A 17,039-nucleotide genomic window follows, 5' to 3' on the forward strand; every position below is an offset into this window, starting at 1 on the left:
GATTGTATGGCTTCACAGGGATTGCTTTATTAACAAGAATACAGTACTAATACAATTTCTAAGACTTCTATCACCACAGAACATCCACAAAATGTCCACAAAGCAGGAGAAAATATTTCAGATTTGGACATATTCATCTTTTTCTATTGTTTGTTTTCAAGATGAAATGTTCTCATGATGAGGTCTCTGTAGAGGCAACAGCGCACAGAATAAAAACAATTAATCAAACATGAATGAGCGACCATACCAGGGTTATTTCCATAGCAACAGCCCGAGGGGACAACTTGAACCCTTTAATGTGAGCTGGTGATGTCTCTTTGTAAACATCCGCACAGCGGGGGGAGAAAGCCAATGAGAGAGCCTGGCAACAGAGGCATCACAGGGCAGCAACCTCTTGGTAACAATCGAAGTTTCCATTATCTAGTGTTGAAAGGACCTAGAAGTGCTCTGAAATATTGTATTCGGGAGCATTTGGAGTTGATAAGCGTCTTTGTACTACTGCTGTTAAGTGTCCAAAACCATTGAGGTAGTTTACAGTGAAGCCTGCAGCTGCAAACAAAATGCAAATGATCAGGAAAGAGGAATATTTCAAAAAAGAAGTTCATTTCTGTAGACACAATATTTTTTGGTGCTTGAAGAATCACTGAAGCACCGACATCAAAGCCTTTTGTACAAACATTATTCCTCTTACATCAGGCAACAAACCACAGTCATAATCTCTCTCATACTCGTGTCTTATGCAACCTGCAACCAGTAGGCTCGTTCAGCTTCCAGCTGTGACCAACAGAAAGCAGTACGCAAGTGCACAAAGAGTCAAAACACAGCAATTACCAAGGTCACTTGTTGGTGGCCATAAAGGCTCTCTAGACTAATTGTCATTTCACAAGTCTCGAAACAGGGGTGAAACGCTGTCAAATCAATTTTATTTCTTTGTCTACTGATGTGATGGAAATAGATTCGTCAATCTCCTCAAATCTAGGAAATCTAGGATTTTAGAGTCACAAGAGTAATAGTGCGTGAGCTGAGGAGAAAGCCAGCGAGCTCAGGAAGTAACATCACTGCAGTCTAAAAATGGCTGGAGTAGCATGCAGTATGCAGTAGCAGAATAGTGGTTCAGCACAGCACAATGGTCTCAGCATGTAAAAGGGAACAACCTATAGCTGAAGTCTACAACATCTAGTGTTAACTTTCAATCTGTTCTCAGTGAAGTGCACACAGGCAAAAAAAAATCCATAATTTCAAAAATAAAACCAGTCTTTTAAAGCTAAAGAAATAAATAAAAAAAGGATATGAACCGGGACTGTTTCGCTTCCTCGGTGCTGAAAGGACTCATGACTCAATGACTGGGCACTAAGTGGAGATTGGCAGCACCAACGCTGGCAGGAGCAGGTATCCGTAAAACCTTCCTACAAACACTTTTGTCCCAAACCTCAGTGGCTCCTTGGGCGAGAGTAATGGCTTCTTTGCACTGGGCCGTGCCATGCTATTGTAGAATCACCGAGCGGTTAATTGAAACAAATGACTCTAATAATGGGACATTATCCCCACAGGCTGGCTTTGTGGTGGGCCTAATTAGCGCTGCGGTGGTGGCGAGGAGGACGAGTCACCATGCTGATCTCTCAAAGGAAGCAGCAGAGGCCCCCCCTCTTTAAGTGGGCAGTACAGGGCTTTCCTACTTGCAGCGCTGAAGGATGTCGGGCATTTTTCAAAACCAGCGTGGTAAATGTAAACATATCTAGTCAGCCCCGGGTCGGCCGGATCCGAGACCGAGTCCCGCTCTGCTAAGCGCTGCTTGCTGTAGCTTCCTGACTGAGCCAGCTCAGAAGGTTTGAGGACAGAGCAAATTGACTTTTGACGAAATTTCATTCGGGCTATAATTTAAGATCACTTTCTTTATTGATAAGACTGTGGACTCTTTTCTTTAATTCATCAATTAATAATGTGATCTACAAAATGGCAGAAAATAGTGACAAATGCACGTCACGGTTTCCTAAAGTTACAGTTTTAAATTGCTTGTTTTGACCAATCAGCTGTTTAAATCTCAACGGTATTAATTATTCGGTTTTAAAATCATATAAAACAGAGAAAAAGGAACCAACTAATATTTAACAGTTTTGCTTCATGAATGTTTTAGACTTTCGAAATAGTTGCCAATTAATATTCTGTTAACTGACTAATTGATTGATCAACTAATAGTTGTGATTATTGCCAACTCGTCACCTCATTGTCCTCTCGCATGTCATCACGTTCCCCTTTGGAGCGGCAATGGCCCGTAACTAATATGGCAACATGAGATATTTTCTTCCAGATGTATTTTGATCACCACTGAAATCTGTTTTTGCCATTCCTAATTGTTTACCCTTGTACAAGATGATCCCAGAAAGTCAGCTGTAACGCAATGTTCAAATCTCTGTGACCAAGCTGTTTTAATTATTCATTAGTCGTAACAGTCGCCTAAGGTTATTTGAATTAGTGGCATGAATATTCATGAGCAGCAATGAATGTGCATTTGTTTTTAATGCTCAATCTGTTAATACTCCTCTTCATTACTCCACTCCGAAGCCCGCATAATAAACTGCGCAAAACAAAGCTTTACTTTTTTTAAAGCACAATTCTCTCAGAAGCCTATTTGTTTCGGTTTAAATGAAACGGGAGTGCCCTACCAATTATCTCGCTGTCATTTCTCTTGACAGATACAAGACACATTGTTCACCCCGGTTGTGGAGTGTAGCACTGAAGGGCATCTGTCTTATTTTGTGAAATGAAAAGCCAGAAACAGAAAACATTTCTACTGTTACAAAAAGTGATTTATCTGGGAACGTCACCGATATGTCATTTCTATCCCAGTGAAAAACAGTAGAGCAAGCGGGTCACATGAGATATGTCTAAAACCTACAATGGACAAAAAGATTGCTGTTTCAATTTCATAAAAAAGAGAGAAAACAAACACAAGAAATCCATCTGCACTGAGCATGTGAAGTCAAGTCAAACTGCTATTTTTTTCTTTCTTCTTTTCATTCTTAATTATGTTTATGTTGAGGCAGTCCCTCTCATTATATAGTAGGCCACTGAATACACTGAACACTTTCAGTGTACTATCATTTCTATACATTATATTAATATATTTAACAGGATATGACAAGTCTGTGAACAATGTTGAGAGGGTACTCTCAACATTGGATCTTTTTCATGACTGGATTGGGCTTCTATCTAACTATCCCTGCGCTGTTAAACACAGCTGTCAATATCGTTTTCATGTTGCTGCATTCAAATAGTTATGGCCTCCCCCCCCCCCCCCCCCCCCCGCTGTCTATGTCCTAAATGCCAAGTGATGCAAAGTAAATTTCCTTTCACAGTTTAAATGAAGTCAAGCTCATATAACCTTGTAGCAATCAGGGACTCTGACAAAGACTGATCCTGGAAATAGAGCACACACATACCGGTACACATACTGTACTTCTGCACTGTGCACTGTTGCACAGATATGCACTAGTACACTCAGTGTTTCTGTGTCATACATTTTGGAAGGTGCTAAATACGGAACAGTGTTGGCCTGAGGGGGAACTGGAGGGTGGGTGCTGCGTTTATGCACCGATGCTGACAAAGACTCTTTTAGCTGATGTTTTGGTTTTACCACTTGATAATGTATTGTCTGGTACAGTGTAAAACTGTTTCCAGCAGCAGTAGAATTCAGAAAACAATCAGAATGTATCGTACAAGCTCAACACCAAACGACAGAAAAACTAATTTTGCAACTACCCAGGGAAGTCAAACATTTAGCATCTAAAGATCCAGACTTTTCCTCAGGGCTTTGTTGAAATTGAACTAGATCTGAAAGGAGATTAAATACTAGAACATATTTTCATCAGGTGGCCACCAACATGAGCCTAAATTAATGCTCGAGTTGCTCCAAAAAACAACAAAAACCCCAACAATAAATAAAAACAAATATGTTATTATCGCCTTAAAAATGAATTACCAAAGCAGTCTCTTCAACTGACAATATTTCAATGATATCTAATGAAAACTATGGCTCGTCACATCTTTAAAAATCGACCGCCGATGGCCTGGCACACGTCACGCATCTTGCCAAACATATTAATATAGCACCACATATTTAACAAAATTGAACAAACTCCCCACCAGGAGTCATCTGACTGAATGTGTGACTTTAACTTGTAAAAGTGGCAGCTGCTTTTTTGACAGCAGGGGCTTTCCTCCTCCGTTACCAGCCTCATTACGCTGGTAATGAGACTGGGGCTGGTGCTCTGTTTCAATATTTAAACGTGCGGGCGCCCCTCAAGGCTCCATGTTGGGGCCGTTCTGCAAACTCCTCCATGACCCCTCATTACCATCTGCCGGGTGAGTGTCCCTCCTGCTTTATTTTTTTCAAAGCGCTAGATCTTGCTTGCATCTCCCCCGGCTGTAGTCTCAGCCAGACCCGAGCAATCAGGGGGCTTGTTGAACACGGGACCCCTGGGTGCCACCTTTTCCCCAAGCGCCGGGGTGGCAGAAACACTGACAGCTAAGGGTGAGACGGTGGAATCTCCCTCTGCAACGAGCACTCACGTGAAGATACGTTTGCATTTCGCAGTATCCAGTCATCCAAGACTTGGCCCTTTCTTCCTTGAGCTGACAGAGTAGGTCAGCGTTGCAGGGAGGAGTTAAGAGAATGTAAAAAGCCTTTCTGATTGTCAGCTCTTTCTTTTATATGATCCTTCTGCTTGTTGGAGCCCTTGTGAATGGTGCAATTTCAAGTCTGAGAAATGGTTCAAAACTGACAGTTAAGACTATTTTGAACAACATGCGACTGCAGCAGAAAAGATCAAACCCAATACCTCAACAAAGTGCCGGTTCTGCCAGTTGAAAATAAAAATAGAAAAACCAAACCGCACAAACTGTACATAAAATATTCAAACGTTGCATTGAGCATTAATAAATACGCAATGCAGTTTTTGACACCTATTTTCTTCCCCATCTGCTACGCTTTTAATTCAGCAGCTAATATTTCTGCTGTCTGTGGAGTCATAATTAGATGGCAAAAAGGAGGTTGTCAGAGATAATAAATTTAGCTGAAAAAACACAGGGCTCTTGTAGAGACATATATGCTGTTCTGCTTGCCAGAAAGCATTAGGCTATTATATAGTCAGCTATAAATGAGCAGAAATTACAGACTTAAAAACTACCAGGACAAACTGATGCAAAATTGTGTGCGTGCAGTATATGCAGAACGAAGATGATGGTCAATCCGCTGCTCTCACTGCTGTAATGATTTAACCGTGTTTGCTGTAGGATCGATGTGCGCTGAAAAAGAGAATCCCAAAGCAGGGAGAAGTTTACAGAGCGTTAGCCTCGGGCTAAATGTTGTACAAAAACCAGCAACAACATCCCTTGAGATGAAGCGTATCTGTTGCTCCAGCTGAGCTTGTACTTGTAGGAGGTTTATATGCGCTCTGAAGGATAGCTTTTTATTGAAGAGGAGTGTATCCTTAAGGTAACTCTGTTGACTTTTCATTTGCTTCTTCAGCAACGGTGAAAGAAGACAGTTGAACGATTAGCGTTTTTGGTTTTCCAGCAATCTCCTCAGTATTGTGTGGGTTTACTGAAAGGCTTGTGTTAATACAACACAGCAAAGGTAAAGGCTCGTCTCTTTATTTGCCACCCCGGTTTCCCAGAGAGCCTATTTCCACTTTACCCTTATTATTCTTTAAGCATTCGGCAGGCATAAATTAAATTGTCCTCATTATGCCTTTATCAGTATGAAATTAAGGTTGATTGACTTTGTTGGGGCAACATCAAATGAAACATCCCTAATGGAACCAAAATGAAAATAACGTCATCTTCAATTGCTTTAAAATGTTTCTCAATGTACAGCCTACTTTTCTATTCCGCAGCCTCAGAAATAAGCTCCTCTTGTCCCAGGAGATAATAAATGAATTGAATCCCCCCCCCACCACCCCCCAGCCCCCTCCTTCTTCCTTATCGGTCATCTATTTTTCCAGAGTAAGCTATTACTTGCCGGGGTTGCTAGGCAACAAGAAATATTAATAGCAGCTATTATTAGCCAGGCTTCTGCTAGAGTAGTACTAAAATGTGGAAGTGGGAAACATGAATGTGTTACATAAATCTCTGGACCTTTCACAGTGTGTGCAAGTCTCTGTTTGTGCGGTGATTTATTGCAATGACGGTTCATTTATGAGAAAAGGGGGTGTGAAATAAGAAAATGGAACATTACCCTGAAGGGCTATTTGAAAATAAATAATTGCAAAGGTGAAACAAAAGCTGCTTAAGAAGCAAGCCCTCCCTCTCCGGTTCCTGCTAGAATGCTGCCGGCCAAAAAAGGGCTGCTTTGTTACATATACTGGTGCGTGGACGTTACACGAGTAGAAACTTTAGACATGAATACTGCGCACATCGAGTTTGTATGTTATTATCCTCTAAAATCAACTCATCCAAATTATTGTATAGGATTTTCAAAACCAGCCATCGACACTAAAAAGCAGATTGACTGAAAATGTTCCAGTCAACAAGATATTCCGCCTGCACCAAGCGTATTCTGCACAGTAGCCGATGGATTGTGACCTAATCCTGAAGACTGGCTATTTAATGGAGGTCTTAGCTACCACCCACGGAAAAAAAAAATGAAGCTTGCAATTCATGCAGTTTCACATAAGACCTGATTAACGGAGGATAAATGGCACGGATGCTCACATTAAAGCATAAATATTCACGATGGAGGGCAGAGGGAAAAAAAAGTAATATTTATGTCAGATGAAAGTATATAACGTTGAATAATTCACCACACGGGCCATCTTTAATTCATCTGGTTCGATCCAATGATTAAATGTGTTCGCCAGGGGTGTTTACATGTTCAGTCTGAAACATGTTTAACACAAGAACAACTCCCTTTACTGGAGGGGGGGGGGGGGGGGGAGTGGGGGTCCTCAGTATCCTTTTGAAAAGAAAAATCAGCTGACAAGGGATATCCCCTTCTCCTCCTCAAGATTTTCTGTTCAAAACATTTCACCCCCTCCATCCCTTCCCCGTTCCTCTTTTGCGTCGCCGATCATAACAGATCATGCAGCGCAGAGTTTCTCGTTCCCTTTCTTGGCTCACGTTGAGGCAATGAAGTCTTTGAGTTGTGAAGCTGAATTGATGTTGAACGAGCTGTGTTGCAAACGTCTCATATCTATAAATGTTGCATGTATTATACACTCTGGCCAAGTGTAGACTGCACTGTCTCAGCTTCCTTGGTCTCTAACCGGGCTAATTATCACTCTAATAAAAGAGCGCCTTGCTATTAAAAATAAATAATCAGAGATTATTGAGAGCGGCACACAGGCAAATGTCATTTTACGGGTTTCATTGCTGCATTGCTGATTTTATGTGGTTATAGCTTCAATGGAGTTTCAGAAGATCAATAACTTTTGGAAGCATTTTAAAAAGACAGATTTTTTTCCACAACACAAAACTGTGAAACGTTCAGAGAAAATGTTCTCTGCGCTGACTTGCTGGCTGACTTCCAGCCCTCTGACCACGGAGACTAATAGCCCACCTTGACTGGCACGATCACAAAGGGCCGCAGCTAAACGGGGACAGACAAAAAGAAGGTGTACTCACCGAGTGCATAGGCCCGGAGAGGAGGTGGGTGTCCTGACCCAGCATGTTGGACATCATGAGGGCGGGCAGCTCGGGGTAGGAGTAGGTGTTGAGCAGGCCGTTGTGAGGCAGGGAGTGGAAAGGGTAACCTGATTCGTGCTCCATGAGGTGCAGCAGAGATGGGTCGGCGTGGTTGGGGGGTGTGATTGGGGGGATCTCGTAGTCTTCATCCCCTGCCCCTCCACCACTGCTGCTTCTGCCCTGACTGGAGTAGCTCTGGAAATGCAGAAAAATGATTTGAAGAGAATACAACTACAATCACAGCAGCCTTTACTCATAATGCTTATTTTTGCTGCATTTGCAGGGTTACGGGAGGCTAATTTGTTGCCAACGTATATTAACAACACAAAGTGCAGGTCCCAGATAGACTTTCATACGTATGGGCAAATTAGAGTCCACAACCCACCGACAGTAATTTGCAAATCTTTGGAACGTGGGAGAAAGCGCAGAGAAGGAAAGTCCACATGAACGGAACATGACAACATAAAAGTGATGTACCTGTGTCTCAAAACAGTGCAACATTTAGTTACAGCATCAATAGAATTGGGGGCTGGTTTCGTCACTTGAATCTTAAAGAAAACATGCCCACCAGACAAACGTACTACTTCACGGCATTTTAATGGCAAACTGAAGTTCAACAGCAACGCATGAGGAGGAACTGCTACGAAACAAAAGATGTTCCAGAGTAATTAAAAAAGCTTCATAATTGGCTTTTAAAATGCACCTGTTGCACTTTGTTGTTCACATTTGTGTTCGCAGCAGACACGGAACTGCAAGCAGTCAATTCCGACTGGTTTGCTGAAAATACAAATAATTAGAAATGCAAATTGTTACGCTTACAAAAAGTGTGAAGAATTAATTCAACACAAACATACACAGCAAATGAATTAGAGTTAGACAACAACAGCTGCTGTGCAGAATAATTTGCTTTAGAAAGCTTGACAGCTTTAAAGCGACAAACTGTCAGCGCCTATAAAATACAGTGAATCAAATTCATTATGTGCAAGAACACCATTGACACTCAGTAGCTATTTTATAATCTCATTATTATGACGCCAATCATATTTTTCAGAAACAAAGATGTAGACAAAACAAAGCTTGCATTTCTTATTATGAAATGTGTCCAGTAAGTCCAAATTACCCCCAGCAGGTAAACAGATTTTATGGGACTAATAAGGTGATACATGAGCGAAGCCTGTGCTTGTCTATTCCAGGGCCTATCTTGACATAATGTTACGCTGAGAAATATGGTTTTGTGCTCTCAAAAAGCATACTGAGGGTATTCACCAGGGAATGAAAAGCAATTTTGTCAGAGGCAATCTGATGCCAACTCCCCTTTATAATGACTGAAGAAAATTAATCATCACAAATAATATTCCAGTGTCAGCCATTCAAGAGCTTTTTAATAGAATTTTTATTATTCATGTCTCGTGGTACACATCAACTAGTCCGTTCTGCAACATTTCAGAAATCAATTCAATATCATCTCCGTGTAGGCTGTCATCTCGCCTGCCAGTGCAGCAATTCATCTTGCAAACAAATACTTTGAGCAAACAAATGACAAGAAACGTCTAGGAACAGCTACAATGTCCCCAGTAGCAGAACCGGTGCTTGAAGATAGGATAAAAGCCTCATAATGTGCACCATCATTAGGGAGAGAATACTAATAATAAAAGGGAGTAGTTTACTATCAGGGGGTGATGTGCTGCTTTCTCCTCCCATTACACTTACTCTTGGTGCTTGCTCAGAAATATTATCACTGACTCCTTTTCCCATGATAAAGGTTTTGCAAATGTGTCTTTGTTGTTTTTTATTTTTTGTTGTTGACAAGCATATGCGCTAGGTTTCATCCAATGAACAGATAAAGACAAATCCCACTGGTTTGTGGATAGCAAATCTGCTGGTTCAAGCTTGTCAAAATGAGTATTCGCTGCTTTTCTTAGTCATCTATAATAAACTGAATATCTCTGTGTGTTTTTTAAACAAAACAAATATTGGAAGACGTCACCTTGGATTCTGAGAAATGGGGATAGTGAGTTTTTTAAATTATATTTTATAAGCTAAGAGATAAATCAAATTCATTGAGGAAATAGATGATTCATCGATAAAAGACAAAACACGTGGTTTTCCAGTACTTTTTTAAAAACATAATTTTCTGATCTGTCACACCATTACAAATATGATTTGACTGTTTTCTCATCTTCCAGCAGAAGCATGTTGAAGTATTGGTTGGGCTTCGAAACACCACGCTTGGTTAAGGTTCGGGGACGATCGTTGTCATCGTCAGAGATTTTACACATTTGATCAAACGACTGATGTAGCTGTTTTTCTCGGCAATGTTTAACCTTTGCAGGACTGTGAAAACTTCTAAAATTCAACAATCAGTCTTTGGTTTAACTGCTTACAGCTCATTGACATATAGGCACATGCTTCTCTATAAAGCTAGGAAGCTCAACTGGTTCAACCCTTTGTAATCGCTATAAAGATGAAATAAAAGAGAGGGAGAGTGTTAACACGTTGACGTGTGTACCAAGATTTAAATGCTGTCCGAGGTTATTTTACGACCGTGCCTTTCATCGCTTTGGTGAATTCATATTTTCTTTACAGCTTCTTATGATGCCCTTGGAGATAAGACACGGGACAAGGACATCACAAGTTTAATATTTTCAAAAATAGATAAATAATTCATAAATATACTGTCTTTCAGGACATGGAGGAGAGTGTATAAGAGAGAGAGGGGGGTCAGAAGCAGACGCCAAATGTTGATTCAGCCTTCTCTCTCTAACCTTCCCCTTCTTCCACTAGAGGTGAAATTTAAGCAAATCTGTCATTTTCCTGGACAAGGATGATCCTTTGGGCCTTTGAAGAATCTACAAATCAATTTTTCCCCTTATTTTCATCCTGTAACTTCAACACGACAGCGCCAAGCTTCTTTCGTGCATCAGTTGTGCTAAGACATCAGAACACCATATTGCTTTATCTTAGTTTATAGATGTGAGATGCTGCTCGGTGGCATATTGACAATCATACGTGAAGCAGACCCTGGTTCTCTGGGGAAAAAAGAGGATAGTTTACCCCAGTGTTGACTTTTGTGGAAGATCCAGACAAAACGTATACAACGTCTGATGTACTTAGAATCACCTAAAACACAAAGAATATAAACTGGTTTTACCCAGGCGCCACCTTTCGCCTGAACCAAACGTATGTCGAGAACGTGTCTGACACAGACAATTTGCTGTTGTGTGCATTGTCCGGGGTTCATATCAGAAAACAGCTCTATAGTTTCTAGTTCTCTCCCTCGCATGTAATCCTTGTCCTGGTTTGTCACTGTCCTCGGGCTACATGCCTTGTTAGGAAGGCAGAGCTACAGTAACAGCTGAAATTACACTTCGACATGTAAGCTTTTAGGCTGAAAAGTCTCTTTAACTCAACAGCTCCACTTTGTCAAGTTATCTTAAGTAATTAAGGCGACCTAAGTGTAAACAAATCAATCAGCGCAGCTAAAAGTTTTCTTGACACAAATGGCTTGGAAGTCATTAGCTCGGTGATGGAGTCATTCGTGGCCTATAAGGTGTTTAGTCGAAGACAGCTCATCTGGGAACAATGACGTGTTCGTCAAAGGGAGCAGAATGAATATGTTGCACAGTACACCAGAGAGCCTGTCATGGCTGATGGAGGTCAAATTGTCCAAAGACAAGAGCTGTCTGTCTTTGATAGCCTTTGTTATTACAGCTTCAGTGACTGACACACTCAAAGTGTTTCCTGTAATACGAAACACTGAAATGCTCGAAAAAGATCGAATCAGAAAGAAACTATTTTTGTGTCATAAAACTGTTAACTTTGAATGAGCGTACAGTGTCCTATGGAAAGTCATCCAGCCATATGCTACTTTGTGGGAAAAAAATGACAGCAGCATTATTTTCGGTGACAAACAACAGCTGGCCGTGCATACATAAAGGTCTTCACGTCCACTCTGTGTATTTCAGATAGACGGATGGCAACAGTAAATCTTTAAAACATCTTATGGGGACTTTGCAAATTCACCTTCAAAGAGCAACCTTGCAGAGCCGAGAGAAGGTGAAAATCAAACTCATCATCAGCGGGTGTTGAACATTGCTGAGGTGTGCTGCACAAGTGACCATTACAGCGATGGTCTGCAGGGTCCGCAAATGCTATCTGACCTGGCTTTGAAACGACAAGGAACTCCATTTGGGTGATGTATCAAGGGACACACACAGAGTAGTACAATAGAAGGAGAATGGAATAGCAGACCCACCGGGCTGACTGACAGCAAGACAGAACTGGGATTAGTGAAGTGTGCAAGAAGGGGGGGGGGGGGGGGCGTGGCGTTTTACCACGACTGATAGTAGCTCAGGGTCATTCGCTGCGTCCGTTACCAAAGGTGGGCTGTGGTGTGCTTTCAACCAATAGCAAAAGGAGTGAGCTAACCTCTGCCATGCTCCCCCATGCACTGGTAATTCTCTCAAATGTCACATCAAAATGAATCTCATTTTGGTGGATAAAAAGGACCTGACTCTCCATTGCAGATGTGGGCGGACCTGTGCTGGATTGTACCTGAACTCTAAAAACACAGCTGCAAAGGAAGTGTTTTGAAAAGGTGTGGAAAAAGGGAGCAAGTTGTGCACATTTAAGTGTGTTAAATAAAAAAAAAGAAGAAATATCTCACAGTTATAGATCAAAGATGAAGGGTGAAAAAATATCTCTCATCTTTTTACCGGAACCGAGAGAAATAGAAAATTCTTCAATGTTTGAACCAAAGGCTGCATTATTATTTTTGTTGGAATGGGGAGCAATACTGTGGTCTCACACATTTCCTATTCTTATTCATTAGAGAGAGTCATATAAATAAATAAAATATGTTGTCTCGTAGTCACTCATCCCCCCCAAGGGAAAATGGAAGCCCCAGTAATCACATATGGCACAATAGTTCGCCCATAATCCCCTTTATTTTTATTTTCATGATGTCACTCTCTTTAAGCCCCTTGCTTTATGAGTCGCAAACGGAGTGGAGAGGGGAGGAGAGGAGGAGCAGAGAGGAGAGGAAAAAGCAAGGGAGGGGTGAAAACAAATGATGTGGATCCCTCATTGTTCTTTCTCTATGCCCTCATTCCAGTCAGGGTAATAAGAGAACATTGTGATTTACTGTCAGTGAAGCGCAAGAGTGCATCAGAGAGAATCCACTGCGGCAGGGGCCATTAAAATAGATTTAACTTCCCACAGTATTAGGCCAGATGTCTACACTTCTATTATATTTCAATCAGCCATGACCTTGGTCTCCATATGATGAGAAAGATCACTGGGATAGAGGGAAAGAGAGAGTGAAAATAAACGGAGAAAACCAATAGAAATATCAAACTACTTAGTCCCACTAAATCCATCTGCTCCACTGTGCAGCAAATACAGAGAGAGGCTGGGACAGAAATAGAGCCAAGGTTTCAAGTTCTCTTAAAAGAGTGTATGAATCATTGAGTGCACTCTCGCTGCTGATAAGTTGCAGTTTTTTTTGGGGGGGGGGTACTGCTTTTCTGCGGGGGTATGCATTTGAGGAGGGACCGAGGGAGTACGCCAAAAAGAGTGGGACATTGGGTTGTTTTGATGTTCTTTAAAACCTCAGACATCGTGAAAGATGAATCTGTTCATAGTCCTCCAACAAGGGGAAATGTTGACTTCTCACATTACCATGGGTCCCTCGTGTTGAACATTTCCCTCAAATATTTCGTCAACCTGTTGTTAAACTCGAAACTCTCTCGATCTCAATAAAATCATTATGTGTACATTTCTTAATAAAATCCAGTGTAAGGATTTTCATCCGTTTCAGCTCCATGAGAGCAGAGCAGCGGTCATAGTATGTTCTAGTTCAGAGGCTGATGGTAATTGGACTTATTGGCTGACATGGACTGACCTACATAAAGAACTACCGATCCTTGGTTACAACTGTAACTTACAATCCCTCCTAGCATGGCCGTGTGTGTTGTGCTGATGTTCTCTGATGTTCCTCCAGCATTGTTTTCAGATATTTATGCCCCAGTGCTGGTTTCGAGTTGAAAACTGTTTTCAGCCTGAATTCATGCTACTGAAATTGTACGCTCCCTTGAAATCTAAATAGACACCGTGCAGCAATATGTATCTCTTCTTCATTCTTGCAACCTTGCCAGCGGCTCCGTACGGCCTCAACGAGGGAGTGAGATGTGTGTTGGCGTTTTCAGACCCTCGTTTTTCATTTTCCATCCTTTGTCTCAAATGTCCCCCTAACTTTTTCTTGCAGGAAAAAGGATGCAAGGGAACAAGCATAGCAAGAGAAACACTCTCACTGAAGTCGGGGGGGTTGTAAAGTGAGGAGGGCTTTGCAGTTGTGGTGGTGGGGTGTAATGGTGCACTGTGAGTCACTGTTAAGTAACGGTGTCTTTTCACATCAGCATCGCCCACATTGGGTGTGCAGTGCCAGGGTGTACTGAGGTACAGAGAGAGTGAGAGAGAGTGAGAGAGAGAGAGAGAGAGAAAGGGGAGAGAAGCCAAGCAACATCTGGATTTCTATCAATGGCTGATTGACAAGCATCAACAGAATTATCCATCTTTCTTTCATTTGATTGGTATCTAAATAGTTCGACATTTTGGGAGGACCGGTAATTGATTCAAATATTAAAGATTCATACCACCTTCATATCTGTACACTAAATATTAAGATTAATTAGAGTGTCAATCTTCTCGTCCAACTCTTGGAGAGAACGTGAATAAGTGCATTTACCTGAATGTCAAACTCTGCCTTTAAGTTGTTTTAACTCATTACTGTAACATAATTCCAGCGAAAGCTGCAATGAATAATATGTACATATCATCAGTCATGACCAATACAAATCATATTATCATATATATACTCTATATATATATATGATACATATGTATATATATATATATGCACATACTGTAGATAATCAATCAGTCCATGTATATTCAGTATTTATCTATTTGTATTATTTGTTTACAACTCTCAGAACACTTGTATATAGATGTTTCATTTGTATCGTTGTTCATTGGCACTTTTCACATGTATTTATATACTACGATATTACATATTTGTACATACTTGTGTACTGTCTAGTCTTTACCTTTATTTGTTCAGCTTGGTTGTCCTTGTTCTTAGCTGTTATGTCTATTTATCTCAGTCAACACACGAGAGCAATGCAACAAAAAACGACAACAAAGATTTCTGATTCTGAATAGACAGAGTAGAATATAACAGACTTGAAACTGCTCTACTAGAATAACAATGAAGTCCACTGAAAATCAAAGCTGAACAACTTACAAGTTGCTAGCTGAACTTAATTTATTATCTTCTTCTGACTGTTGACTATTATTACTATTACTACTATGACTATCAAATAAATTGGACAAATTAGTCACCTATGTGACTTAATCACTTGATGTTTCTTTTATAGTGTCGTGATTACATTTGATGATTTCCATTACTTTGTGGTGTGTATGTTTGTGCATACATTTTTAGGTGATGGCAGTCAGCTGGGTAAAGAGCGAGACAGAGAGAGAAAGAGAAAGAAAGATAATGAGAGAGTAAGGGCGTGTCAGAGTTACAGTAATGCACAAAACAGACACAGAAAGGGAAGGAGGAAGAGAGAGAGAGAGAGAGAGAGAAAGAGAGTGACAGAGAGCGAGAGAGAGAGAAAGAGAGAAAGAGAGAGAGAGAGAGCGAGAGAGAGAGAGAGAGAGCGAGAGAGAGAGAGCGAGAGAGAGAAAGAGAGAGAGAGAGAGAGAGCGAGAGAGAGAGAGAGCGCCTGTAGTCAACAAGTGAGGTTTCTATTCTAATCTCGACCATCAGCTACTGTTCTCTTGCAGCCGGCCAAATCAATAGAGACGCACGGCTCAGCAAGACAACTGGAACAGAAAACACACAAGCACAAATAGGCAGAAACATGCGGCTTCTCTGAAGACCAGTGGCCCCTGAGTTTCCTCTGCTGCACAGGAACACAATGCAACAAGTAAAACACTTGAAGAGACGCACAAACGTCGTTGTTGCCCTCGGTAGCAACTATTAGAACACTTTTTAAAAATACTTTTTTGGAAGGAATTACAGCGACACATAACGTCCCCATTCTTAAAAGAAAGCTCTGATTGGCTCGGTTGTTTTCATAACCGGGGAATCAGCGGTCAATGAGCACTTGTTAGACATACATGTATTTGAATCTTTATAGGCTTCTGGAGCAAGTCTATGTGAGTGATTCATACTCCGCGTGGCTCACAAGAACATTCTCAGTCAATCAGGATAATGGAGATATTTAATAATCTTTAATTTGTGTGTGGGTAGATATACAACGCTGGCTGATTAACCAAATAACACGCCCACTCGTTTGCGTACAGGCTGAAGCCTCAATAAATGAACAGAATGGAAAACATCAATATCAAAACGTCAGGGAACTCCATATGTGCAGCATAATACCTTGTACAGAAACCGTAGAGTATTCAAAGCCTTGAAAACATCTTGTTTGAATGGACAGATTGTGTCCAAGCGTACAGTAAACGGCCCCTTTAAAGCTGTTTCTGATTAGCGGTTTTCTCTTTTTAAAAGCCCAGAGATGTTATGTGTAATGCAATCTCCTGGCTGTGTCAAACTGCTACCTCAGTGCGTACACTGTGGAAGACCCCAGACATGCAAACAAAGGAGTCTCTGTTCTGGCTTCATGCACCTTATTCACAGGCACACATCATGTGAAGGCTCGGGTGGGCATCTCGACGCAGTGTTACAACTTGCATTAAGAAATACAGGCTCCTTCTTTCACAATATGTTTGACTGAAATTCTTTCTGCAGTGCTGTTTACACTCAATAAACAGAGCAGAAAGAGTGGAAATGCTGCTACTTTCCATCTTAGCATGTTTGAAGCATTTACAAGCACAGTTAATCTGGATAAAAAAGAATAAAAGGAAACAAATAATAACATACAAACGCACCAGAATGTAGCATATTCATTAGACAGATTTCAAATGGATGCAGAAAATGATTCCTTATTTGCAACTTGTAATTTGTCTGATTTCAACTTCAAAAGCAAGCTGTGTGTAACAAACCACTGCACTGTATTTGAAAAAAAAAAAACCGGATGCCAAACAGTGAACTCTGTGTTTGGAGGGCTATTCAGGACTGGTGTGTAAGCCTCTGTTTGACGGCGCTGACAGAGCATCATCTGCAACTGGCATGTTTTGAAAAAGCCCATATTGCCTTATCCACTAAGAAGGTATTTGTTGACACAACACTGCAAACCTGGAATGGGTGTCAATGATTGACACATGACCGCTGCAGCAGAGAGACTACAAAGCTGGACATTTATCCCAATTAGCTCACACCCATGTACGCA

The 17,039-nt window shown here is 41.1% G+C and overlaps 1 protein-coding gene across 3 annotated transcripts in view; it reads right to left on the reverse strand.

The window, feature by feature from the left end:
* LOC306780397 (TOX high mobility group box family member 2-like) overlaps positions 1-17,039 on the reverse strand; it is a 71,003-nt gene that overhangs the window by 15,673 nt on the left and 38,291 nt on the right. For all 3 annotated transcript variants that reach the window (XM_079272764.1, XM_079272763.1, XM_079272762.1), the window contains one exon: positions 7,621-7,875. In XM_079272764.1, the coding sequence (XP_079128890.1) occupies positions 7,621-7,875 (255 nt within the window). The remainder of the gene's footprint in view (positions 1-7,620; positions 7,876-17,039) is intronic.

Source organism: Melanostigma gelatinosum (assembly GCF_949748355.1).
Source record: "Melanostigma gelatinosum genome assembly, chromosome: 8".
Classification (NCBI taxonomy): Eukaryota; Metazoa; Chordata; class Actinopteri; order Perciformes; family Zoarcidae; genus Melanostigma; species Melanostigma gelatinosum.